The sequence below is a fragment of the Peromyscus californicus genome, unplaced genomic scaffold, assembly GCF_007827085.1.
Source record: "Peromyscus californicus insignis strain IS unplaced genomic scaffold, ASM782708v3 Scaffold_1__1_contigs__length_55948999, whole genome shotgun sequence".
Lineage (NCBI taxonomy): Eukaryota > Metazoa > Chordata > Mammalia > Rodentia > Cricetidae > Peromyscus > Peromyscus californicus.
Genome location: NW_026294492.1, coordinates 846,734 through 872,341, shown reverse-complemented (window position 1 = coordinate 872,341; position 25,608 = coordinate 846,734). Strand labels below are relative to the sequence as shown.

The following is a 25,608-nucleotide window of genomic DNA, read 5'->3' as shown; positions in this document are numbered from 1 at the left end:
TGCAGGCTCCCTTTCCTCTCTGACCCCATTCTTTGCAGATCAGGGAGATCTTCTCCTCCAATTCCTTTCCAAAACTCATCCCATTATCCCAGCCTCCAATGCCAGTAGGCATCCCCTGGTAACACACCAGCTGAGCAGGCCAGGGAAACAGGTAAAGCTATTGAAGATCTTCACTGATCCCTCTTCACCTACAAATCCAACCCCCAGTCTCATCCTGAACTCTGCAAGACCTGCTGTAGTTTTCCCTGCTCCCTGCCCACATCTCCTGTGGATCCTACAAAAGGTCCCCTTCTAATCTCCCTCCCCCCACCCATTGCTTTATCCCAGCCCCCAGTAGGCATTCCCTGGGAACACACCAGCTGAGCAAGGCAGAGAAGCAGGTATGCTGACTGCAGATCTTCTCCTCTTTCTGTTTCTCCAGATCCAATCCTCTAGTCTCATCCCCAGCTCTGTAGCAGACCTTCTAGGGTCACCCCTCTTCACTCTCTGACAGAATTCCAAGGAGGCGAAATAAGCAGATCCTGGCTGGACACTCTGCTCTCCCCCCTCTTGTGAACACTTTCAGATCCCTAGCCTATCCCCATTCCTAAGTGTCAGCTCCTAATACCCACAAACACATTTTAACTGGAACCCCCCAGTGGCCACAACTATCAGATCCACAGAAAATTTTCTACCAGGCAGCATACAGCTATCACAATCTTCTGAAGTCCAGAGAGGAAACATAAAACAAAGAACAAAGCCCCCACCCAACAAAGACCAGATGTCAGCACCTAGTCTTAAAATCATTCCAATCCCAGATGCCTAGACACCAGGGTTTTAAAACCAATAACACCCAGGACAACAGTCTCTACTAGAGCCCAGGAACCATACCATAGCAGGCCCTGAAAATTCCAACATAGCTGAAGCACAAGGAAAAAAGACCTTAAAACAGCCTGTCTGAAGATGATATTCTTAAAGAGGAAATGAATAAATCCCCCAAAGAAACCCAAGAAAACACAGATAAACAGGGGAAGAAAATGAATGAAACTGTTCAGGACATGAAAAAGGAAATAGAATTCTGGAAATAAAAAAATTTAAGAATTTGAACAGGAACTAGATAGGAAAGCATCACCAACATAATGCAAGAGATTAGATAGAGAATCTTAGGCACAGAAGATACAATAGAAGAAATAAATTGGTAAAGAAAAAGTTAAATCTAAAATACTCCTGACATAAGATATCCAGGAAATCTGGGACACCACGGAAAGACCAAATCTAAGAATCATAGGAATAGAGGAAGAAGAAACCCAGATCAAAGGCCCAGAAAATATTTTCAACAAAAACATAGAAGAAAATTTCCCTAACCTAAAGTACATGCCAATAAAAGTATAAGAAGCATATAGAACACCAAACAGATTGGACCAGAAAAGGAAGTCCCCTTGGCACATAATGATCAAAACACAAAACATAAAGAACAAAGAGAGAATATTAAAAACTGCAATGGAAAAGACAGAGTAACATAAAAAAGCAGATCTGTTAGAATTACATCTGATTTCTCAATGTGGACTCAAAAAAGCCAGAAAAACCTGGGTAGATGTGCTGTAGACTCTAAGAGACCACAGATGCCATACCCAGCAAAACTTTCAATCACCATAGATGGAGAAAATAAAAATTCAAGCAATATTTGTCTACAGATTCAGCCCAGCTGAAGGTGCTAGAAGGAAAACTCCAATCTAAGGAGGTTACCTACAACTATGAAAACACAGGGAATAAATAATCTCAGACCTGGAAAATCAAAAGAAGGGAAGCACACAGTAGCACCACCACCACCACCACCAAAAACAAAACACCAGGATTCAAAACTCAATGATCATTGATGCCTCTCAAAATCATGGATTCAATTCTCCAATAGACACAGACTAACGGAATGGATGTGAAAACAGGATCCATCCCTCTGCTGAATCCAATAAATACACCTCAATGTCAATGATAGGCATTACTTCTCAGTAAAAGGTTCCAATCAAATGGACCTGCAAAGCAATGTCTAATTAATGTCTAATAAATTAAACAAATTAGACTTCAAACCGAAACTAATCAGAAGGGATAGGAAAGGACACTACATACTCAAAAATAAATCCACCAAGATGATATGTCATTTCTTAACATTTATACTATAAACACAAGGGCACCCAAGTTTGTAAAAGAAACACCACTACAACTTAAATAACATATTAACCCTCACACACTGATATTAGGAGTTTTCAACACCCCAATCTTGCCAACAGACAGGTCGTCCAGACAAAAACTAGACAGAGAAATGCTGAAGCTAACAGGCATCATAAACCAAATAGACATAACAATATTTACAGAACATTCACCCAAACACAAAAGAATATACCCTCTTCTCTGCACCTCATGGAACTTCTCCAAAACTGATCACATACTCAGACACAAAGTCTCAATAGATACAAGAAAATTGAAATAACTCCCTGTATCCTATCAGACCAGCACAGATTAAAGCTGGTATCAGTAACAACAGAAACAACAGAGAGACTCATAGAAACCGAACAACTCTACACTGAATAAAAAATAGGTCACGACAGAAATTAAGAAATTTAAAACTTTCTAGAATTGAATGAAAATGAATGTACAACATATGAAAACTATGGGACATACTGAAAGTGGTTCTTAGAGGCAAGTCATAGCACTAAATGCCACATAACAAAACTGGAGCTATCTCATATTAGCAACTTAACAGCACACCTGAAAGCTCTAGAACAAAAAGAAGCAAGCACTCCCAGAAAGAACAGATCACATGAAATAATCAAACTCAGGACTGAAATCAATAAAATAGAAAGAAAGAACAATACAAAGCATCAATGAAACAAAGAGTTGGTTCTTTGAGAAAATCAGTAAGATTGACAAATCCTTAGTTAAATTAACTAAAAGGTGTGGTGATATATTGTGTCCCCCAATATATTGTGCATCCTAATAAACTTATCTGAGATCAGAAGACAGAACAGCCACTAGATAGACATAGAGAACAGAAAATGGTGGCACACACACCTTTAATCCTAGTGTTCTGGAGGCAGATCCGGATTTCTGTGAGTTCAAAGCCACACTGGAAACAGCCAGGCATGGTGACACATGCCTTTAATCCCAGGAAGTGATGGCAAGAAGCAGAAAGGTATATAAGGTGTGAGGACCAGGAACTAGAGCCGGTTAAGCTTTTAGGCTGTTCGATCCATTCAGTTGAGGACACAGAGGCTTCCAGTTTGAGGAAATGAGATCAGCTGAGAAATTGGTGAGTTGAGGTTAGCTGTGGCTGGCTCTGTTTCTCTGATCTTTCAGCATTCACCCCAATACCTGGCTCCAGGTTTGTTTTTGTTAATAAGACCTTTTAAGATTTGTGCTACAAAAAGCAGAGAATATATCCAAATTAACAAAATCAGAAATGAAAAGGAAGACATAACAACATGCAGCCCATCAAATTGGAAAATCTAAAAGAAATTAATAATTGTCTTGATAAGTACTACTTGCCGAAGTTAAATCAAGATCAGATAAGTGATTTAAACAGACTTATAAGCCCCAGTGAAATGGAAGCAGTCATTAAAATTCTCCTAACAAAAAGAAGCCTATGGTTTTAGTGCAGAATTCTACCAGACTTTCAAAGACGATAGAATGACTTGTATGATAAAACTTCAAGTCTTTGAAGAAAGAAATTGAAGAAGATATCAGAAGATGGAAAGGTCTCCCATGCTCATGGATTGGTAGGATTAACATGGTAAAAATGGCCATCCTACCAAAAACAATCTACAGATTCAATGCGATCCCCATCAAAATTCCAACACATTTTCCCACAGAGCTTAAAAGGATAATTCTCAGCTTCATATGGAGACACAAAATGCTCAGGATAGCTAGAACAATCTTGAATAATAAAAGAATTGCTGGAGGTCTCACCATTCTAGATTTCAAGCTGCACTTCAAAAATTCTAGATTTCAAGTTGTACTACACAGTTGTACTATAGTAACAAAAACAGCATGGTATTGGCATAAAAACAGACACATTGACCAATGGGACAGAATTCAAGACCCATACATAAATTCACTCACCTATAGATACTCGATTTTTTAAAAAGCCGCCAGAAATACACACTGGAAAGAAGAAAGCATCTTCAACAAATGGTGCTGGTCAAACTGGATGTCTACATGTAGAAGAATGCAAATAGATCCATACTTACTACCCTGCACAAAACGACTCCAAACGGATTAAAGTCCTCAAAGTAATCCAGATATACTGAACCCGATAGAAGAGAATTAGAGGATGACCTTGAACTCATTGACACAGGGGAAGATTTTCCAAACAGAATACCTACAGCCCTGGCACTAAGATCAACAATTAATAAATGGGAACTCATGAAACTGAAAAAACTTCTGTAAGATAAAGGACACCATCATTTAGACAAAGCATAAGCCTACAGAATAGGAAAGGATTTTTACTAACTTCACATTCAATGGAGGACTAATATCCAAAATATATAAAGAAGTTAAAATGATATAAGAAAACCCCAAATAATCCAAGTAAAAATATCAGATCTATACAGAGAATTCTCAATAGAGGAAACTCAAATTACTGAGATAAACTCGAAGAAAGATTCAACATCCTTAGCCATCAGGGAGATGCAAATTAAAACTACTTTGAGATTCTATCTTATACCTGTCAGAATGGCTAAAGTCAGTAACACAAGTAACAGCTCATTCTGGCTAGGATATGGAGCAAGGGGAACACTCATCCATTGCTGGTGGGAGTGCAAATTTATGCAGCCACTGTGGAAATCAGTATGACAGTTCTTCAGAAAGATGGGAATCTATCTACTTCAAGATACAGCTATACCACTCTTGGACATATACCCAAAGGATACTTTATCCTACCACAAGGACACTTATTCAGTCCTGTTCATTGCTGCTCTATTCATAATAGCCAGAAATTGTTAACTACCTAAATGTCCATCAACAGAAGAATAAAGAAAATGTGGTACATTTACACAATGGAGTATTATTCATCTGTTAAAAATGACATCATGAAATGTGCAGGTAAATGGATGGAACTAGAAAAAAGTCATCTTGAGTGAGATAATCCAGACTCAGAAAGATAATTATAATATCTATTCATTTATAAGTGGATATTAGCCATTAAATAAATGATAAACAAGCTACAATCTGTAGACCCACAGAGGTTAAGTATAGAGAAAGGGACTAGGGGGACACATGTATGCATGTATCTTCCTGGGAGGGGAAATGAATACAATTTTGTGGATGGAATGGGTGTTAGGAGGATGAAAATAGAAAAATCAGGTGGGCAGGGAGAGGGGAGATTGGGTTGAGGGAAGAAGTGTGGACAGAAACAGCTAGAATTGAGAGGCATTTAAGGGGTGGTACAGAAACCTAGTGCAATGGAAACTTCCTAAAATATGTGAAGGCAATCCTAATGAATTCTCCAAATGATGAGGGGAGTGGAATCCCACTGGCCATCTCTTGTCTTCAAACAAAGCTTCTAGTGTGGTGGCTTGGTTACATCTAATTAAGTTGTTTGCCAAAGGGGTTCCATGGAAATCCCCAAACACCCAGGTTGTTGCCAAGACAATATGTTCATCTCCACAAACTGACAAGACCCTATTGCTGAAGACAACACACAACTCATTGAACATGGAGAGATCAAGCTGGTGTTTATATAGAACCTTCACACAAAAGTTCTTGGGTCTTTCCTATGGAAAGGTACTGTGTGGGCTATCAAAAGAAAAAAGTAAACACCAGCCCAGACACAAACCCTTTGATCCACAACCTGTTCTGCCTTCAAAAAATTCTAGGGCACTGGTGACACAAAGCTTATGGGACTAACCAACCAATGTCTTATTTGACTTGAGGCCCACTCCAAGAGATGGAACCCATACCTGACACTGCTTGGGTGACCAAGAACCAGAGACAAGATATCCCAGAGCTTTATAGTAAAACCAAATACTACTTTTTTTTTTAGCTGCAAATGACTCCTAGTGATATTCTGTTGTATGGATCAATTCCCTATTGAGCCATCATCAGAGGAATTTCCTCCTGCAGCAGATGGGAACAAATACAGAGACCCATGGCCAGATACTATGCAGAGAGAAAAAGTTCTTGGAACATTTACCTCTAAATGGAATGTATCCACCAAATCCCTCCTCTCATTTCTCAGGGAACCCCACAGAAGAGGAGAGGGAAAGTGTAAGAGCCACAAGGGATGGAAGTCACCAGGAGAACAGGGTCCTCTAAAAAAATCAACTGAGCAAAGCTCAAACTCACTTAGACTGAAGCAGCAAGTACAGGGCCTGCCTGCACAGGCCGTGTGTGTGTGTGTGTGTGTGTGTGTGTGTGTGTGTGTGTGTGTGTGTGTGTGTGTGTGTGTGTGTGTGTGTTATAGCTTTCAGTTTAGTATTTTATGGGACTTGGAGTGTATGAACATGTGGGTCTCTGGATTCTTATGCCTTCTCTTGGTGCTCTTTTTTGTTGGTTGACCTTGTCCAACTTTGATGTGATAGTTTTTGTTTCATCTTATATTTTACTTTGTTATATTTTGTTATTTCTCAGAAGCCTGTTCTTTTCTAATGAGACAGACAGAAAGGGAGTGGATCCAGATGGGAGGGGAGATGGGAGGAACTTGGAGGAATAGAGGGAGGGGAAACTGTAATCAGGATTTATATGAGAAAAGAATCTATTTTCAATAAATGGGGAAGAAGGAAAATTGTTATCTGGATATATATGACCTTAGAATACAGAATTATAGTGAGGTGAGTGATTTTTTTTTGCAGGTGTGTTCATGTGTGCGGATGCACATGTGTACGCAGTTGCATGTGTGAACAGTAGTTTACGTCAAGGATCCATTTCTATTCCTCTCCATCTTAAAATTTGAGCAGGTTCTCTTGTTGAACCAATGCTCCACTATTTTGGGTAGTCTGGCAAACTATCCAGTTTGCCAGTTTACTCTAGAGATTCCCTTGTCTCTCCCCACTTGAGCTTGGGGTTATATATGAGGTGCCACATTCATCTGGCATTTACACAGACTCTGGGGATTCAACTCCAGTCCTTGCCCTGTGTGGCAAGCACCTTACAAGTGGAGACATCCCCCTAGGCCAGGCAAGCGATTTTTAAAATCTTTTGGAGTGTTCCAATGCTGATTTTCCTTATCTACACTGTTGTGGATAGACGTTGTAACCCTTCCTTTGTGACTGAGATGCTCTGCAGAGGAGGGGTAGCAGTTATGAATTACAAAGAACTGCTTGAAATGACCCCAGAGGGGAAAGGCTTCATCGTTTGCCTGTCTGCTGCTTTACCTATAACATTCCAGAAGGACTAGTTAGCAACAAACCATGATGCTCCAAGAAGGCTTGATGACTTGTGTGTCTGGAGAGACAGTAAGTGGGAAACAATTCTATTATTAATACTTTATTGACAACTAGCCCACCAGCTGGCTCGATTTGCAAAGGTAGGTGTTGGAGTAGTGCTTTTAATTAGAAACATGAAGGCAGCCAGCCCTTCACACAGATTTGTTACAGTCAGCTGTTCCTTACTGCATCTCCATAAAGCACAGCTCTCAGGGTGGCCCTATTTCACCCAGTCAATACTAACATAATGTTCACACAGCCTCACTGTGATTTCTTTCCTGGTTGGCTTTTCTATTTCAACAGCTCACAAGGAGGTCTTCAGTACTCAAGAACACTGGGTTGCTGCTGTGGACACAGTGTCAGTTGGGATCAGCTGTTTCATAAGACCCCAGGTGGACAGTACTGAGTGCCTCTTGCTGCTCTGGAGCCCTTGGGCTGTGGGGGACCACACAGAGACACCTGTCAGCAGAGCTGAAAGAGCTTCCATCCCCAGTGGGTTCCATGTATCACCCTGCATTTATCTTTAGTTCTCCCTTTATTAGGCTTGCATTAAAGATGGCCATACAAACATGCTGTTTTTCTGTTCACCCCATGAGCAGAAAACATTTCTGAAAGTGCTTTTCAGGAGAGTGGTGCCTTATTTCCTTCATAGCTCCAGTGACCAGGACTTAGGCACAGGCATCAGGCACTGCAGTCTTCTTGGTGTTCCCCATTCTGACTAGGAAGACGCCCTATACCTCCAGCTCAATAAGGAGTATGAAGCTATTATGCCATTGGGTTTGTTTTTCTGACCATTACCCAACCCCAGCACATAGGGGAAAATAGAAGAATAGCCCTGGGTCAGGTATGAGATTAGCTTTTCTCTTCACTTCTACACACATGTTGCTTTCTCAGCAGTAACGTGGAATTACGTGATAGAAGAATGGTAGCTGCTTTGCATGGGGCAGGCACACAGAGAGTAGCTCAGCACCCCTTAGCAGTCATGCAGTCCTAGGGTGGTCCAAGGGCTTCACTACACTTTGAAAGCTGGTCTGGAGGAGTGAGGAAGCTCTGATCCTGATTAGGGGGATCTCTGGCAAGAGCTGCTCTACTGGAGACAATTAAACCATCCTAGAGGTGGGCTTGTCATTGCTGTGGTCAATGAAGCACATGGGGGTCTCTGAGATTGAGTGATGTGCTTTTCTGTAGCTGGTATGAGTGTGACCCTCAAGAGTTTTGGACATTTACCTTCTGGAGCCACTGGTACCTATGTGATGGTCTGAGAGTCCTACGGGACACCAGCATCTCCCACCTCACCAAGAGGAGTTGTTTCGATTTCTAATATCTAGTTCCACATTATTAAGTGATAGCTCCCTCTTTGAATTCTAAAGTGTGATTTAGATTCTGCACAGACTCGTGTTTGTAACAACTGTTGTCTAAAGCAGCTTAACTATCAATGCATAGACTTTCCCCAGAGGGGTTGATTGTGTTAATTCCTCCCAGGAAAGCTCCACAATTTCATGCGTTTATGTTAAAACACAAAGGAAAGAAGTAGGGATTAAAGGTGCCTGTGAATGTATGCCCACAGACACACATCTAGGGAAAGGTTTCACTGTGCATTTAGACACACAGAAGTCACCAGGCCTCCCTAGAACATCCCACCTGTTCCTAGCTAGTCCTTCTGGAATGGTCCTAATTGAAGCTGTCAGTTATCAGGAGTTAGGTTATCTCACAATGTGTTTGGAAGGCAAACTCAAAGTTTAATTTAACTATTAGGAAATGACTATAGAAAGTTGTAAAACAAATTACATTCTATGTGCAGATGGAATTGGGAGTTCTGGTAACAGACACATCCACAAATTTCCTTTTCCGAGTTTGTCATTTCCCCTAAGAATGATTTCTGAGTGTTTGGACTGAATTGAACAGAAAATATCCCCCACAAAGAGGAGTGAGTACAGATCAGCACTATGCTAGCCCTTAGTAGGGTTCTGCAGACCATGGCATGTGTCTGTCTTTGAGTAGGAGGTACAGTTGGCAAGCCTGTCTACTAGGCAATGGTTAGAGTCCCTAAAGTCAACTCTGGTGAGAGGGTGATAAGACCACAAGGGACTAGGTCATCAGAGATCATCACATGCTTTCCAGAGGCTGAACCATAGTACCCTGAGGTCAGTCAAGTTAGCCAATTACTGTAGGAACTCTCCAGGACAGCTCTCCTTGGAAAAGCATGCTGAGTTACACTGGGGCATTTTGAGGCTCACGCCTGGGGCCAAGAACATGGAGGTTAGATGCTGAAGAGTCACTTCATGGTGACAGTCATAGTAATTATCACTGGGATCCAGAGGACATGTATGACTGGTGGAGAGGGGCACAGTCTCATCCATATTCCTTTCAAGAGGCCAAGCCTTGGGCATGATATCACAGGGATGGGATTCATGCTCTGCCCTGCCCAGTCCTCGTCTGTTACCATCCTTGTTGAATGGGTCATATTGCTTCCTCAAGGGCTAAGCTTTGACTCTCAGGTTGTGCTCTAAGAAGTGCTGTATGCATCTGCATCCTGCAGGGGAGGGCTCTTGGACCCATTCCTGCTACTTCTTCCCTTCCCTTAGAGATCCACATGTCCTTTCTTTCCAATTTAGTTTAAGTAGAAGGCTGCTTCCCAAGGTAGGTAGACATCTCTACTCCCAGGAACTACCCAGAAGGAACTATCATTCCCTAGTCAGGGAATCGTGGTTTATCAAAGCAAAGAAAGTCAACCAAACATCTGCAAGCTCTCATGAACATGGGTTGTTGTGTAATCTATTTCTGCTATAAGTGCTGACCTCCCTTCAGCTCTTTGGGGGCTCTTTTCCCTTCTCTATGTTCTGGGAGGCACTTGTTTAACACAATACCTGTAACACGGTATCTGTTTCATCGGACTCTATGTTTAAGTCTTGAGGGCAGAGGCATGGTTCTGAACTATATCATGCTTGGGATCCATCCCTCTGCAGCACCCAGCATATATGAACAGGGTGTGTTTCACAATGGCTGCTCAGCATCTTTACTACATCAGAGGCTTCTCCATTTGGTTGGATTTTAGGTTGTTTGCTTTCCTTTTTCTAAATACTCACTTGGAGACTATTTTTAAAAGATGAAAAAAAATCCACATTTCCCACTGGTGGGTTCTGAGGAGTATGGAATTGGGGGTAGGAAGCAGACATGGTTCTATGAATCCTGAGGGTTAAGAACAGTCACCACTTCCCAGGGCTTGATGAATAAAGCTGAAGTTTCCTGCTAATAAACACTAGTAGAGGGAAAAGCTCAATAATAAAATGACAGCAAGGGTGGGAGAAAAATCCTACATGGGTGGGCAGAACACACCCAGGTCTGAGAAGCAATTCTGAAAGGCAACCATTGGATTGAAGGGTTGAGAATTTGGGTATCTTCTTTAGACTCAGGAACTCTCTAAGTAGGCAGTTCTAGGTTTCTAAACTAGCTGATATAAGCTCCCTGATAAGTAGTATTTAAGGGCTGTGTTTTCAGGGAAGGGGAAATGCTGCTGCAGCCCAGTGACTAAAATGAAGTGTCTCTGTCATGGAAGGTGTTGACCCTACAGCAGTGGGGTAGACACCTGGAGTTTTCTAGGGGCCAGCAGCAATCAGACCTGTGAGAATTTACTGACAATCAGAATTAGGTTGCCTACAAAAAAAGGGGGTAATGGTAATTGGGGGAGGGTTCTGCTTCATCCCATTCCTCACAGCCACCTGACCTTAGCTCCTTGAGTGGAAAAAGCCAGTGTCCAAGTGGCTCTTCTTTGTGGTAAGAGCCACAGTGGCTACTTGCATGTCACTGATGTCTTTGTTTCTGTTGGATTCTGTCTGTTTTTCTAGAAGGGGTAAGACCTCTGTGATCAGTTGTGTACCCTCCCGCCCCTAATTACTAGGATCCAGCAACAAGTTCTCACATATATGAGGCTCCTTGGTTCATGATCAGGCTCTACTGGAATTCAGCATGTAAACATTAATGTTTGAAATACATTGAATATCATCTGTGTAGACACACACGAAGCTCTCCTCAGTCCTTACTACAAATATCACATAATTTACCAAATGAGGGACTTACAGGTAAGATGATGGGTTAGAAGCCCCTTTTGATGGTTAGTGTTGATCATCAACCTGACAGAATTTAGCATCATCTGGTAGACAAGCCTCTGAGCATGCCCGTGGAAAATTATATTGATGTGGGAAGACCCATCTTAATTGTGTGTGATCCTTAGGCAGGGGATCCTGGACTAAATAGAGTGGAGGAAGCCAGCCAAGTAGCAAACATTCAGTGTTTTCTTTCATGACTGTGGTTATGATGTGAGCAGCTGCTTCAAGATGACACACTGACCTCCCCATAATGATGTAGTCCAGAACTATAAGTCAGAATAAAACATTTCCCCCTTAAATTGTTTTTGTCAGGGCACTTTATGATAGAAACAGGAAGAGAAAGCTAAGGCAACCTCTGCATGTCCCACTGAAAGAAATAAGATAGTAAGCAGTAGTGTCTATTCTAACAGCTGAAAAATGAGAGGATACACCAGGTGAATTCTCCAGAGGCAGGAGCATGAAGTTTGGGCCAAGGCTAGGGGTAATTTCCAGAGGGACCCTTCAGTTACACACATGGTGGAACTCTGGGCTGGAAAAAGATAGGCTATAAAAATGTGACCAGGGGCTGGCTATACAGCAGAGAGACATAAGACCAGCACAAGCTCTGGAGACAGAGGCTAAAGTGTGCCTGAAGCTGAGATTCACTGGGAATCTGGAGGGAACAGTCCAAGAGGGAAACATCCTGCTATTACCTGGGCAGGTGGTGATCTGGGAACTAAGAAGTACAATGCTGAACTCAGGGTAGGTGTGCCCAAGTCAAGACAAGAGGAGTGACTTGATATGAAGCTACATGGTGACTGCAGAAACAGAATCTTACAGGGGCAGCTGGAGTCCTGATAAGAGGAACCTGCCCAGCTGAAACGTTAAGCCATGGTGTGGGGTGTGGTCCCATTAATACCTTAGATGTAGAAACTCAAGCCAGGGAAGCAAGACCATCCAGAACATGTGGAATAATAACCCGTGGAAACTGCCTCACATCAGTCTATACTGAGGGTTGGGAGAACTCAAGGGCTGACATCTACTGGCAGCTGAGCAGAAATAACCCAAAAGATTCATCAGAATATATGCAGTGTCTCCCTCAAGGAAATTCCTGCAGGTAGTGTCTCTCATCCATATTAACTCCACACACTTCTTGTGTGGAGCTCTGCCCAACCACAATATGCAGCACCATGTATCATTAAGACAAGATTATGGACCCCCTAGTATAGGGGTGCAGGATTGGGAGAGGGTAAAGGAAAAGGTTAAAACTGATAAACATGAAGAAAGTAATCAAAATATTGATTCGAGTAAGTGGCTCTCTGGACTAGGTGGGATGCCCCAGAAAAGTACACTGAGCTAGGATCTTACTCTGAAACCAAGTGAAGTCAAGAATCAGGGGGTGGGGGAGGCATGGTGATGGTTTGTGTTTAATATTGGTCCCATACATGAAGGGAAGCAAGAGCTACGTGCCACATTAGTCAAGGTTGGTACAAGGAAGCAGAAAGTCCTAGTAATACACTAGAGATAGGTAGGAGATTTGGAGAAGTCAAGGATGCTGTCTAATTATCTGGATTAAGACATTAGGTGAGGGTAATCCATTCTATGATTTTAGGAGATAAGGATGAGACGGAGCAAAAAAGTTTACCTCTGCTGTCTATATCTGCAGTGCAGGGCAGCATGAGGGTAGAAATGCCAAGTAGCTAGTGTGTGGGAGAATGGAGCAGAGAGAGGGGTGGATAGCCACAATTCATGGATCTAGAGCCTACTGCATGATGGCTTGTAGTCATGATCAAGCCATGAGTGGCCCATGACTGGTAGAGGGTCTTCACACAGTACCTGTTGTTGCAAGCCCCTGTGATGGGTCGGTACTTATTTGCCAGGCATGTATCAGGACATCTTGGAGGCAGCATGAACGGCAAGCATCCTGACAGGTTGGCAATTGTGCCCAGAAGGTCTGCTGCTAGGGCATCTGCATAACAAGACAGACCAGTGCGTGTGTGACATCAGTACCAGATAAAGTACCTTTCCAACTGTGTATCAACCATAGCCTCAACATCTGCATCGGGACTTCCTGTATAGACTCAGTCACCATTCTGAGAAAACCACTATCTCCTTCTCAGTCATATACACTTTCATTTAATCTCCTTGAGCATCTTCATTGTTAGGAGAGTGGGAGTTTTTCTACTTTTGTGCTTTGTGATGATTCAGAAAAACATCCTGAGCACCATGTGGCTCCAAGACAAGCCAGTAGGCTACTACTTAGAGTTGTCACCCATTCATAGCACACATCACTAGGGCCAACTCATTTTATCTGTACAACAAAAACATTCCCATTTCACAATTATCCAATGCTTCAGGAGAATACTAAGACAGGATGTCTATCCTCCTGTAGAAACCTGACTTGGTTTAGCTTGCTAATAGTGTTCATTCCTTCCTCTATAAAAGCCTTTATTTTTTTCTCCTATTGATTATTTACTCTTATAAACTTCTCTAGATTAGAGCCTTTGGATGCAATCTCTTTGGTTTATGTTTACTGTTTTTCTTGCCAATTCTGTCACTGTTTATGTTATTCAACAAATCAAGGTGAGGAGGCTTGAAGATAACCCTACAAAACTTGGATGGCTATATACTAATGAAATTGAGACACTCACTAGAACAGTGGTTCTCAGCCTGTGGGTCATGACCCCTTTCACAGGGGTCACATATCAGATATCCTCCATATCAAATATTTACACTGTGATTCACAACAGCAGCAAAATTACAGCTATGAAGTAGCAACTAAAATAAATTTATGGTTAGGGGTCACTACAACAGGAGTCAGCAGGCTCCCATCCTTGGGCCGGGTCACCCCACACCACTTCTACCACTGTCTGAGCTGATGTCACTGCTGGGTAGGGACCAATGTCCTTAGAAAGGTCTTTCAACTATGCAGTCTGAAACAAAACCCTTTTAGGAATGACTTTTTGGTTGCTATAAAAAATCAATTAAACATAACTATTCAGTGTAGGATCTGAGAACTGTGGTTGATCCTGGTTTAAAAGGAGTTCCTCTTACCAGGCAAAGCAGCACTAAATTAACATATATCAGAGATCAAGTAACTCACGGCACTGCATCCGAAATAAATCTCACTGAGCTTGTTAAAAGAAAGCTGATTTTCCGAGTGTGGCTTCATAGAAGTAATGACGCATCTCTGGGCTATGCCCACATTTGCTTCAGTATCTCAGGTCCACAGAGGTTTTGATCTGAGGTGGTTCATGCTTTCTTCCACTGTGTTCTACTGCAGCTGCCATGTGAGCAGCCGGAGACTGCAGACTCACCTCAGTTTTGGAAAGCCCGTGTGGCTGTTACATTCTTTGAGTAACTAAAATCAGAAAGCCCTGGCTACAAACTGGGAAGGTGAAGCTCCTGACCAGCCCTTTGCTTGCTGTGACAAGACACAAACAGAATGAATGTTTCCTCAGAGAGCTCCTACAAGTGAATGTGTTCCCCATGTGTCACTAGGTGGGAAGGCTACAGGAAAATTCCCAATTTATTTTAGACCACAAAGGGCACGTTTCTCTAGATAGGATTCGAATACCAGAGGAACTGTATTTCTCAGAATAACACAAATAAGAAATCGTGTGTGGGTTTAAGCAGAGGCAGAGGCATTTGGCCACTTACCTGTGAAGAACTGTGATTGTTCACGTTTCAAGGCTTGTATTGATGTTTCCATGATCTCTGCTGCTCGGGAAACAGCCCCACTGGTGGACTCTGGCAGCTTGGAGAAAGAGAGAAGCTGGGTTGGGGAAAGGACTTCCCTTTTCTTGAGGTTCCTAGAATAAGGAGGTATAAGTTAACTGGGGCTGGAGAGGCAGATCAGCTGGCAAGAGTACTTGATGAACAAACACGCAAGTATTCAAATTGGATCTCCAGAACTTATAGAAAAATCTGGGCATGGTGATATGTGCCTGCAATCCCAGTCCTGGGGGGTTGGTGGAGACAGGTAGATCTCTTGGGCACCCTGCAGACTAGCCAAACTGGTGAGCCCCATATTCCAATGAGAGAACAAGTCTCAAAATATAATGTGTAAGGCTCCTGAGGTTCACTTCTGGCCTCCTCATGCGTGTGCATGTGAACCTGCACACAGACATCCCCCAACACCCTTCCCTATCACTAACACATATATCACATATACATATACACCAATAAATAGAACACTTAGTGAGTGACTGCACATACCAGACAATGCACCAAGGGGCATACAAAGGAAAAGCCTAGATGGTTCTGAACCACAGAATTGCTGGGGTCCGTAAAAGGGATAGAGTATCAATATTGGGTGCTGAAGAAAATGGCCAATATTTTCTCTTTAAGAAACATCCATATCTAAATGATCTTGATTCTCTCTTACAGTTCTTTGGTTCTCATGAAAACCTGGGCTGGGCAGTCACCACAGGGCAGAGTGTCTCAGCTGTAGTGGGGAGGATCATCATATCAACCACCTCCAGAGTCAGAGTGTCTAAGGCCAGGCAGACCCCTGCAGCTGGCACAAGTGTCCCTTTCCTGTTCTTGGTTGTCGCAGATGGACCCAGGTTTATATCACTGCAGCTTTTGGGAAAACAACTCAGCCTTCTTTTCAGTTTTCTCATATTCTGATTAAACGGAATGTTTATATTTTCCATTTATTACTAATAGCCTAAAATACATACTGCTCTCTGAGCAAACATGTTTCAGGAGATTCAGTGCAGTTGCATCATATTATAGCCTGAAAACATGATGAAAGAGGCCACTTGCTCTCATTACAGAACAAAAGCAGTTACTTCAGGTGACCGACAGTGTCTGCTGTAATCATTTCCACATCTCTGTGTATACCCAAACAGCGTGCTGATCACCCCAAAATATGCAATACAAATAAGACTAAAAAAAACCTCAGGACATAAATACTATGATTATGACAGTTTTGTAGGTAAGGAATTTAACACTTAACTCATGTAAGGTGAGTAGCTTTTGCAAAGTAGATATGAGTGACAGCAGCAATGTTGAGATACAAACACACACACACACAGTGGGGGCCCACAAAGGCTTCTTAGTGAAATCTGAGCTTGCTTTACACAGCAGGACTGCATTAGGGGATAGCTTGACCATGTGCGTGATCACCAGGTACCTGGGAAAATCTGCACTTGGCTGTGCTGGGGGGAGGTCTTTTGCTCTACCACTTGGCATTCCTTTAAAAGCCCTTTATTAGAGACAGAAGGGGCTGGTGATTTTGACCCAGGCCCTCCCAAGGCTATCCTGTGTTTCTGTCTCTCCCCTCTATATTTCTATGTACATATTCCTCATTTCTCCCTGCTCAAGAGTACCCTGGGGGAAAAGTGGGGTCAGGCCCTGACCCCTTTACTTGTACTGGAAATGACTCTGTTTACCAATGTCCATGATATAAAATATGACTTATCAAATACTTCTATTTTTTACATGCCCACATATTTGTAAAAGATCCAATGAAGTCCTGAGCCTTGAGGAGACAGGTTATACAACATGCAAACTAAGATATGAATTGATTAAAGTTCCATGGGAACTGACAGAGGCCAGGAGACCCCATTTCAGAGGTGGAGGTCATTGTCTCTTATCACTAGCAGGGCTATATCTTCCTGAGATGCTAATGGTAGACAGGAGCATGGCCCCTAAAGACAGACATTTCTCTAAAATTTATTTGAGCAAAGGACATTGCTAACAGGGAAAATGGGATGTTTTAGTGTTTGTATTTTGAGCACCCCTTCTGATGTTCACCTCTGTAAACGGGCAAATATTTTGGGTGCAGGGTGATTTGTCTTTCTACTTAGTGGTTGATGAACTCTTCCTGACTGCCCTAGCTGCCTTGAGGGAAAAAATGGTCAGTCTAACAGCCAGCTGGCTATCATTATGCCAGAACCAGCCATTGAATACCCCATGGACACTGGAGTATGGGAAACAAGGACCCCCGCTCCTCCAGGAGGTCTGTCCCAGGCCTTTTGCTGCCATGAGCCTTGATGAACTGTGTCCGCCTCCTTTGAGGAGCACGTCTGATGTTCTAGCAGAAAAACTGCTGAAATTGATGCTGGGGCTAAAGAGTGCAGTGGGTCTAAAACCCAAGCCTTGATGGCGGTGATGGGTGCTAGGGAAGGGTTGAGCATCCAGCTGCCTGACTGCCCAGGAAGCAGATGATCAGTCTGAGAGCAGCTAGGGCAGGAAGAACGAAGCAGAAGGAAAGAGGAGGAGGGAGTGGAGAGTTGAGAGAAAGGAAGGACAAAGGTGTAAGAAGCCAGGGAAGAGAACACGCCAGCCACAGTTGATGGAATATTTTCAGGGAGCTGCCAATTCCTTAGAGCCAAGGGTCTTAGACCCTAGCCTGAGAGCTATAATACTAGTCTCTGCCAAGGGCTAAATTTCTAAAACTCCAGGCCTGGTAGGTACCGGTACACTTGTAAGGCTAAGGGTTCTTATACCTGAGACTCACAGGGACTGTGACACTGGAGGGCACCACTTTCTGATGCTGTTGCTCACTGCTGCCAAACGAGGTAATGAGAGCTACTGGAGAGCTTCTCCTTGCCTATCCAGCATTCCTATCTGGAGAGAGCAAAAAGAACCCTTGGCCTGCTGATTGGTGATGCCAATGCCCTCCTCTGTTCTGAGGTAGACAGCCACCGGAGACAGTCTTCCCTGGTACCTTGACCCCTAGGCTGGACATTCTAGTCCTCACAGCTTGCTGATGATAGCGGTCATTACCACGGACCAGTGCCTCTGTATTCCTCTAGCTTGTCCCCTTAGCTATCACACAGCCCTTCAAGAGGACTGGTCCTCCCTGGTGGATTATCTCCCTTCATACCCAGCCTGCCATGCGCTCTGATCTTAGGGGCTCGATGAAGTGTTTGTACCAGTTGCCCAGTCAGCTGTCCATCTGCTGCTGCCCCTGGGGAGCAGAATAGGCAGCTCCATGTGTTAACCCTCCAATCACAGTGCATGTCTCCAACCATTGTGCAGGGCTCATTAACACTCCAGCTGCAGAGACTGGAAGGGTATTCAACGATGGGCGTGTGTCCTTATATTTGCAGAAGGATATTGACTTTACACTCACATTTCGGGAACTCTGTTCAGCTGGCTCAGCATTCCTCATGTGAAAAGCCGAGGAGAGCCATGTGTCAGATTTATGTTCTCTTTAGTCCCTGGGGTGTTTGAGGAGTGGAGAATGCTGCCCAGCAGTGTCATCCTCATTAAACCATCCTGTGCCCTTTGCCTCTCAATCTGCTGCCAAGTGGAACCTGGAATATTTCAGTATCGGCAGACTAAGATGATGTCACCGATCTGAGCACTGATAATCCTGCTGAGAGTATCCTGGAGCCCACAGGCGACTGTGAACCAGAAATTCACTTTGAATGCTGAAAGGGAGCACATTTGTTGCTCCAGGAGTGGGCCTAGTGGGTGAGAATGCGATCCTGGCACTTTGTGCTGTCTATGGCTTCCTGTTTCCCCAGATCCACTGCCTCTCAGCAGAGAAAAAAATAGGGAAAGTAATCTTGTCCACATTCTGGAAGGGAAGGAGAGGAGAGGAGAGAGTGAAGGAGGGGAGGGAGTGACAGAGGAAAGGGGAGAAAGGGAGAACAAAAGGAGAAGAGGGGGAGAAAGGAAGAGATAGAGGACTGCCTGGTGACTATATGGATATAGATTTTTTTTTTTTTTTGGTGCATCTGCAGATGCACAAAAGCCAGTTTGAGCCAGGAAAGCTCATTTGCTTGGTCTGATGAGGACTCTTGGTCCAAGAGATTAGAGGCATTGGTGTCTTTACTCTTAAACCCAGAAAGGGCTGGTGAGCATAACTGGTCCCCCACACAGGGGTCTTTGGAGCTACTTCCTACAGTACAGTTGACCTAGGTGACCCAGCCATGACTGGCATAGGCCCTATCCACCCTTGCCAGCCTTTAGACCTGGCTCTACTTCCTACTGCAGAAGCACAGGCTGCCTATCACAACTGAAGCTGCCATACTGCCAGTTCAGCCTCATGCCCTTTCCTCCCCAAATGATGCAGCCGGGGCCTTCCCGCACCGAGATCGACACCATGAAACTCTTTTAAGTTTATGAATTCTCTGCCACCTCTCCCACCTCCAGTGGGTAACTCTTCTGGCTCTAAGATTCCCAGGAGCATCTCGCACTACTGAAAACTCCCCGTCTTCCCTGACGATTCCCATCAGTTCATCTTCTAGGGAATATTGTTGCCTCTTTTGTTCACCATCAATTTTTTTTAATAGTCAAGTAACAATTTGTCTGTAGCCAACGTGGAATAATGAAACATTTTCTGCCTGGAATAATAGAAATTTGAAGCAAATCGGAAGGTGTCAGGTAATAATTTGTTCCTTGAGAGATGCTGTAACTTTTCACCAACTTCCAATAAAACAATAAGCTTGTGAAGACAAAACCTAGCATGTTTTTTGAAGTTTTCTGAACATCTAACGAGACACCACGATACCATTAGCACTGGCGTCTGTCACATATCTAAAAGGACGATGTCAGGGGCTGGAGAGATGGCCCAGAGTTAAGAGCACTGACTTCTTTTCTAGAGGACCCAGGGTGGATTCCCAGCACCCACACTGTGTGGTTCATAACTGTCTGTAATCCAGTTCTAGAAGATCTGATGCCCTCATCTGGCCAGTGCAGGCACATGGCATGCACATGGTTCTTAGATATGCATGTGAGCAAAACACGTACACACATACAATAAGATAAAACATTTTTTGAAAAATTGAAAATGAGTATATGATATCAGTTGTTTTAGGAAAAGATGATGGGCAGCTTTGGTTCTAGGCTTGAGGTAGTGTCATGGGGACATCCCAGTGGTTAGGCACCAAGCCTGAGGTGTACAGCACCCTTTCTTCCTTGATGTGTCCTAATGTTATTCCTGACCAGGCTTCAGACTCTGTCATCATGGCTCCCTGAACTATGACTACACTAGGGGCCTTTGATCTGTGTTTCTCTGAGCTGAGAGTTTGAGACTGAGCATTATTTTTTTCATTGCTGCCAACAGCACTGGAACCATGAGTCATCTCATATGAGCTCATTTGCAAGAGGGAGTAATGGTGAACACTGTCCCTTACCTCTTCATGGTGCTGTAGACTGCATTGTCCACCATGAGCTGGCTCGCTTCCACCACATGGGTAACACGGGACTTCATCGTCTTCCCTAGGATATAAAACATGGCACCACTAAAACAGACCCACAGTAAAGGAACTCTGCCAGCTTTAGCTTCCTTCCTCAAGTGCAGATGGACACAATGCCAGTCACGTGGTCTCTAGAAATGAATGGATTATTGGGCTGTTCTTGAGCATTAACATTTATATAAAAATGAAACAGATTATGAAAAGGTAAACTAAGTAACTGCGTATTTCGGACAGTGTGTCAGTGAGAAGGCCTATAGCATTCAGCACCTGACAGCATCTACCTTCGCTGTTTGATGTAAGGAGAAGCAATATGATGGGAAACTGTTGGAGAATCTGAGACGTTTGTGATCTCAAGTCCCCGAGACACCAGCTTGGGGCACAGTGTCTATTCATTCTCCAGCTGACTTCTAAATACACCACCTTGTTATACCCAGTTCTCATTTCCACTCCTGAGTCAGCTGTGGTCCTGAATTCACTAGCTGGGAAAAGTACTCATCCCTCAGACAGTGCCTGTCTGCTTCCCACCATGATGATCTTGGACTAACCCTCTAAAAACTGTACACCCCTCCCACACACACATTTTAAGGCTTTCTTTTTGTAAGCATTGCCTTGGCCAAAGTGTCTCTTCACAGCAATAGAACACTGGCTAAGACAGCGTCTGAGAGTTTGTCTGGAGTCCAGTGCGTTGGAGACGCTTGAAAATGTGTCTCTTTTCCTTTCACTTCATTAGTGCCTTTTTGGGAAGTTCTGTACCTCATAACTGGCTTCCCCTACACTCCCATCACTGAGTGGGAAAAGTGGCAGCTGAGACATCTCACCTTTCTTTCCTTCCTGTCTTTTAAAATACGGACCTGCTGGACTGCGCCTCCCCTCACAACACAAAGACCCTGATGAGTAACATTCAGACTCCTTTCTGTGGAACACAAGACCCTAACAATCTACAAGGACCAGGTTTAATATTTCAAAGTTCTGGGTGTGATAGCCTGATTTCCCCCTTACTTTAAAAAGTATCATCCTCTGGTACTAGAGAAATGGCTTAGTGAAGAACATCTGCTACACAGCATTAGGAACTCAGTTCAGATCTCAATATCCATGAAAAAGTCTGGCACGATTTCATGTACCTTTTACTGAAATGCTGCACAGAGCAGGGACAGGAGGATCACTGAGGCTTGCTGGTTGCCAGTCTAGTTTCAGGTTCAGGGAGAGAATCTGTCTTAGGGTAATAATGTAGAGTGTGGTAGGACTCCTGATGTCTTTTTCTGACCTCTATACACATACACATGGGCACAAATGCCCTTACATACCTGTGTACATATCCCACCCACCCCCAAACTAGCTACTTAAAACAGGCAACTCATTTTCTCTTCTTTAACAAAATAATGGCCATTTGAGTAGATGCAGCAGAAGAACTTGATCCGTTCTTCATGGTGTATCCTGTGCACTGTGAACCTTAGAGAGCTGGGTACCCGACCTCTATCCAGTGGAGGTTGTACTTAGTAGGCATTTGTCATGTGTAAGACCTAAATGATTGAATAAAAGAATTAACTATAAAGCAAAAAAAAATTATTTTTTTGTGTATGTATTTACTATTCTGGGGAATAGTAGCTGCCAGTGAGAGACTTTCCTGTTATTTACCCCTATTAAAGTGAAATTTAAATTAAACTGATCATGCATTGCTTATACTTATTTGCTACATTACAAAATATTTTACCAAAATTTAAAGAAAGGTTTATTTCAAATTTTGTCTTTGAACCAAAGATTTTTGTATTAAAATTTTTCCTGTAGAAACACTTTCTCATCTATGATCTCATCTAAAATCCCTGTGGGACTGGATAGATTTTAAATTAATTATGTTTTGGATAAACAGAGATGTCTCGTTTATCTACAACAGAGGAGAGAATCTTCCCCTCTGCCCATCTCAGGTTAACTTTCTGGGGCTGCATAAATTAGACAGACAAAGGAAGGATAAACAAGAGAAAAAACTGGCAGCCAGCAAGCCTTGGTCTGTTTGCTGATGTCCCACGAGAGCTGCCAGAGCTAACTGACAGAGCAGAGCTGAGAAGTTGGCTAGATGGCATTCTCAGGAAAGGAAGAAAAGAGGGGAGGAAGGGAGGAAGAGATGGAGGGAGGGAGAGATGGAAGAAAAGAGGGAGCAGGTGGTTAGTGAACGAGCTGTGAGGAGGCAGATAAATGGGGAATGCCACCAGACAGCTGGCAGCTGGGTTTGTGATGTGGGTTCCTGGATGTCTGTGCCTGGCTAGAGACCTGGGGCCTTCCTTTCTTTCTTCCCCTCAGGGAGGGGTGAGACACTTTGCAAGTGGATTTTCTGGCCAGCAGGTGGAGACAGAGTGCTTCTCTACGACCTGTGGCATTCTCTCTATCTCAAGATCCACCCAGCAGGTGCACAGGCTACCCATGACTTGTGGTTGAGGCTAGGACAATGACCCTGAGAATTTCAACTTAGCCTCTTCTGTTTTTCTAGAAGAAAAATCCAAATTCTAGAGAATAACTTGACTCATTCCCTGTCTGGGAGATATCATCTGTCATCTGGCTTTCCACGTGTACCTCCTGAAAGTGCCATCTGCTCTGGGAGGCACACTGGCCTCTAGAATCCCACCCTTTGCATATTCATAGCTGGAATGCAAGAATTCATTATACAAGAAGATACTGTGTGTCAGGACAAAGAAACAGGCTATGTAGTTCCAAACATGTTCACTAATACAAAGCAAAACGGAGTGAAACACAGCAAAGAAACCAAGGTTTCCTCTCCAAAGCCACAGAGGCCCCAGGCTCCTAAGGGCTGCCCTTGGCTACTCAGATCACTAGGCTTTTTCTCAGAGCCACGTGTGGATCCTGTTTTGACGGTCTCTGTTTTCAGAAATCTGGTGAACTGGAACAGAGCTTGCCAGCTTTCCTTTTAAACAAACTCCCCCACTAGGCTAGCTTCCCAATCTCAGGATTTGCAGGCCGCTTTCCTGCTCACACTGCTGCTCATTTGCATCTTATTTTCTTTTCACAGCTACAACTAGCTGCTGAGTTCACCATGCAGATAACTTCGCACAGATCTTAATTTTGCACCAACACTGGAAGCCTGTCTCAGTTTGTAGAGAAGAATACGCGGGTCTTCAGGAAGCATGTGCCACTAAGCATTGTCAAGAGATGCTCCGAGCAAAGTTTTCTTAGATTTATAGTGGTCGTGGGTATACTTCAGGAGAAAATGAAACCTTTTTTTCATTTTCAGTACTTTGTTACCGAATTTCCAGGTGTTGAGGGCTCTTTTCCTCTGTGTTTCGAGCCATCTGGCTCTCCACAGTGATGTGTGTGTGTCCTATAGCTTTGCTTCCCAAAGTGCCACTGATGTCACCCAAATGCACAAAGTCACCTCTGCATTGTCATCTTCCAAATGCATTTAATTTTGGCTGTGGTGAAATAGACCAAATGAAAACTATGTTTCAAATACATTTTAGCAGTGAATATATATTATTTCAAAGGGCTGTTGTTTTGTTTTCAGCTGACTAAATAATGTTCATACATCAAAGAATGCAAAATTGAACCACTGTGAAGCAAATGCTTTTTGCTTGCTTTTGTGTTTGCGACAGGGTCTTATGAAGTCCAGGCTGGGCTCACTTCAACTTGCTATATATCCGATGCTAGGTTTGAACTCTTGATCCTCCTGCCTCAGAAGAGATTACAGGTGTGCCACCATACCAAAAGAACTTAAAGAGCACTACCAGTGATTTTAATGATTTTCTTTTATTTAGTACCAAACCCAGGGCCTCATATATGCCAAGCCAAGTTCTGCCCTGCTGACCTATACCAGACCAAACGTATAGCCAAAGCTGGCCTTAACCTTGTGATTCTCTTGTTTCATCCTCTTTAGTGTTTGCCTATCGAGACGTGGCACCACTGCTGGCATATTTTCTAAATAAGAAATTTATGGAACAGATGGATAATAAGTCTGCTTTAAAATATCAGAATGAATGGTAAAATACATTCCAAAGTGCACTATCATTGTAAAAATTGTTTTCTGCATTATCATATATTATTAAAAATGTAAACAAGAGAGTTAAGTATTTTACAGATTTATAAATCATGCCTTTCAGCCCAGCATTCTGGAGGCAGAGGTAGAGGCAGGGAGATCTCTGTGTGTTCTACATAGCGAGTTCCAGGCTGATGGGGGCTACATACTGAAACCCTGTCTCGAGAAACAAAACAAAAAAATCTGTGAGCAGAGTTATAGATAACCCACATCCTGATTTTTGAAAATAACACAATTTCTAAAATTTAAAGCCATGCTGTGCAGATGTTTTTATGAACAGCTCATGGGTGCAACAGCGTGCTCTTGACTAGCCTCCTGACCTCTGCCTTTTCAGTCTTGTTTTATTTCTCTAGGGCCTTGATAACGATTAAACAAAATGATGAAGTGGTTTACTCCCTGTCTGTGTGCTGAACACCTGTTCCAGATGTTAGAAGGGTTGGTGTGGAGGGGTAGGATTTAAAATGACTACCTCTTTTGTTTCCTCTGGTTGTCAATGGCAGCACACTTCCTAAGTTAAGGCTGAGCAGAAATGCCTGTGATGGTCAGTTGAAGGGACCCAGACTTGGAAGGGGAATGGCATGCCCATCAGAAGGAGTGCCTTGCAGGTCCCAGTGGGAACACCCAGAAGGAAGGGAGAGAGGGAGGGAGGGAAGGAGGAAGGGAGGAAGGGAGGAAGGGAGGAAGGGAGGAAGGGAAGGGAGGAAGGGAGGCTTTCTTTGGGAACTCCTGACTGAGCTTGCAAAGGCAGCTGGTGATTTCAGCACAGTCATGATGTCCAGACATTCAGAAGAAACAGGCAGAACATGGCTCCTAGCAGGAAGCAGGTTCGAGTGTGGATGAGTGTGCTGAGGCCCAAGGGCTGGGCTGTGTTTGAGAGATGGGAGGCAGCAAGTGCCCCTCCAGCATTCTGCCACCAGGATGCTTGCTCC

At 43.4% G+C, this 25,608-nt stretch overlaps 1 protein-coding gene across 16 annotated transcripts in view; it reads right to left on the bottom strand.

Moving 5' to 3' along the window:
• The window catches only part of Tpo (thyroid peroxidase), a 95,989-nt gene that overhangs the window by 45,319 nt on the left and 25,062 nt on the right, over window positions 1-25,608 (bottom strand). For all 16 annotated transcript variants that reach the window (XR_008220039.1, XM_052745716.1, XM_052745728.1 and 13 more), the window contains 3 exons: window positions 20,578-20,662; window positions 15,140-15,291; window positions 13,316-13,448 (listed from right to left, as the gene is read on the bottom strand). Coding sequence is in view for 15 of the 16 variants with exons in the window: in XM_052745716.1 (XP_052601676.1) it covers window positions 13,316-13,448; window positions 15,140-15,291; window positions 20,578-20,662 (370 nt within the window). In the remaining variant the exon portion in view is untranslated. The remainder of the gene's footprint in view (window positions 1-13,315; window positions 13,449-15,139; window positions 15,292-20,577; window positions 20,663-25,608) is intronic.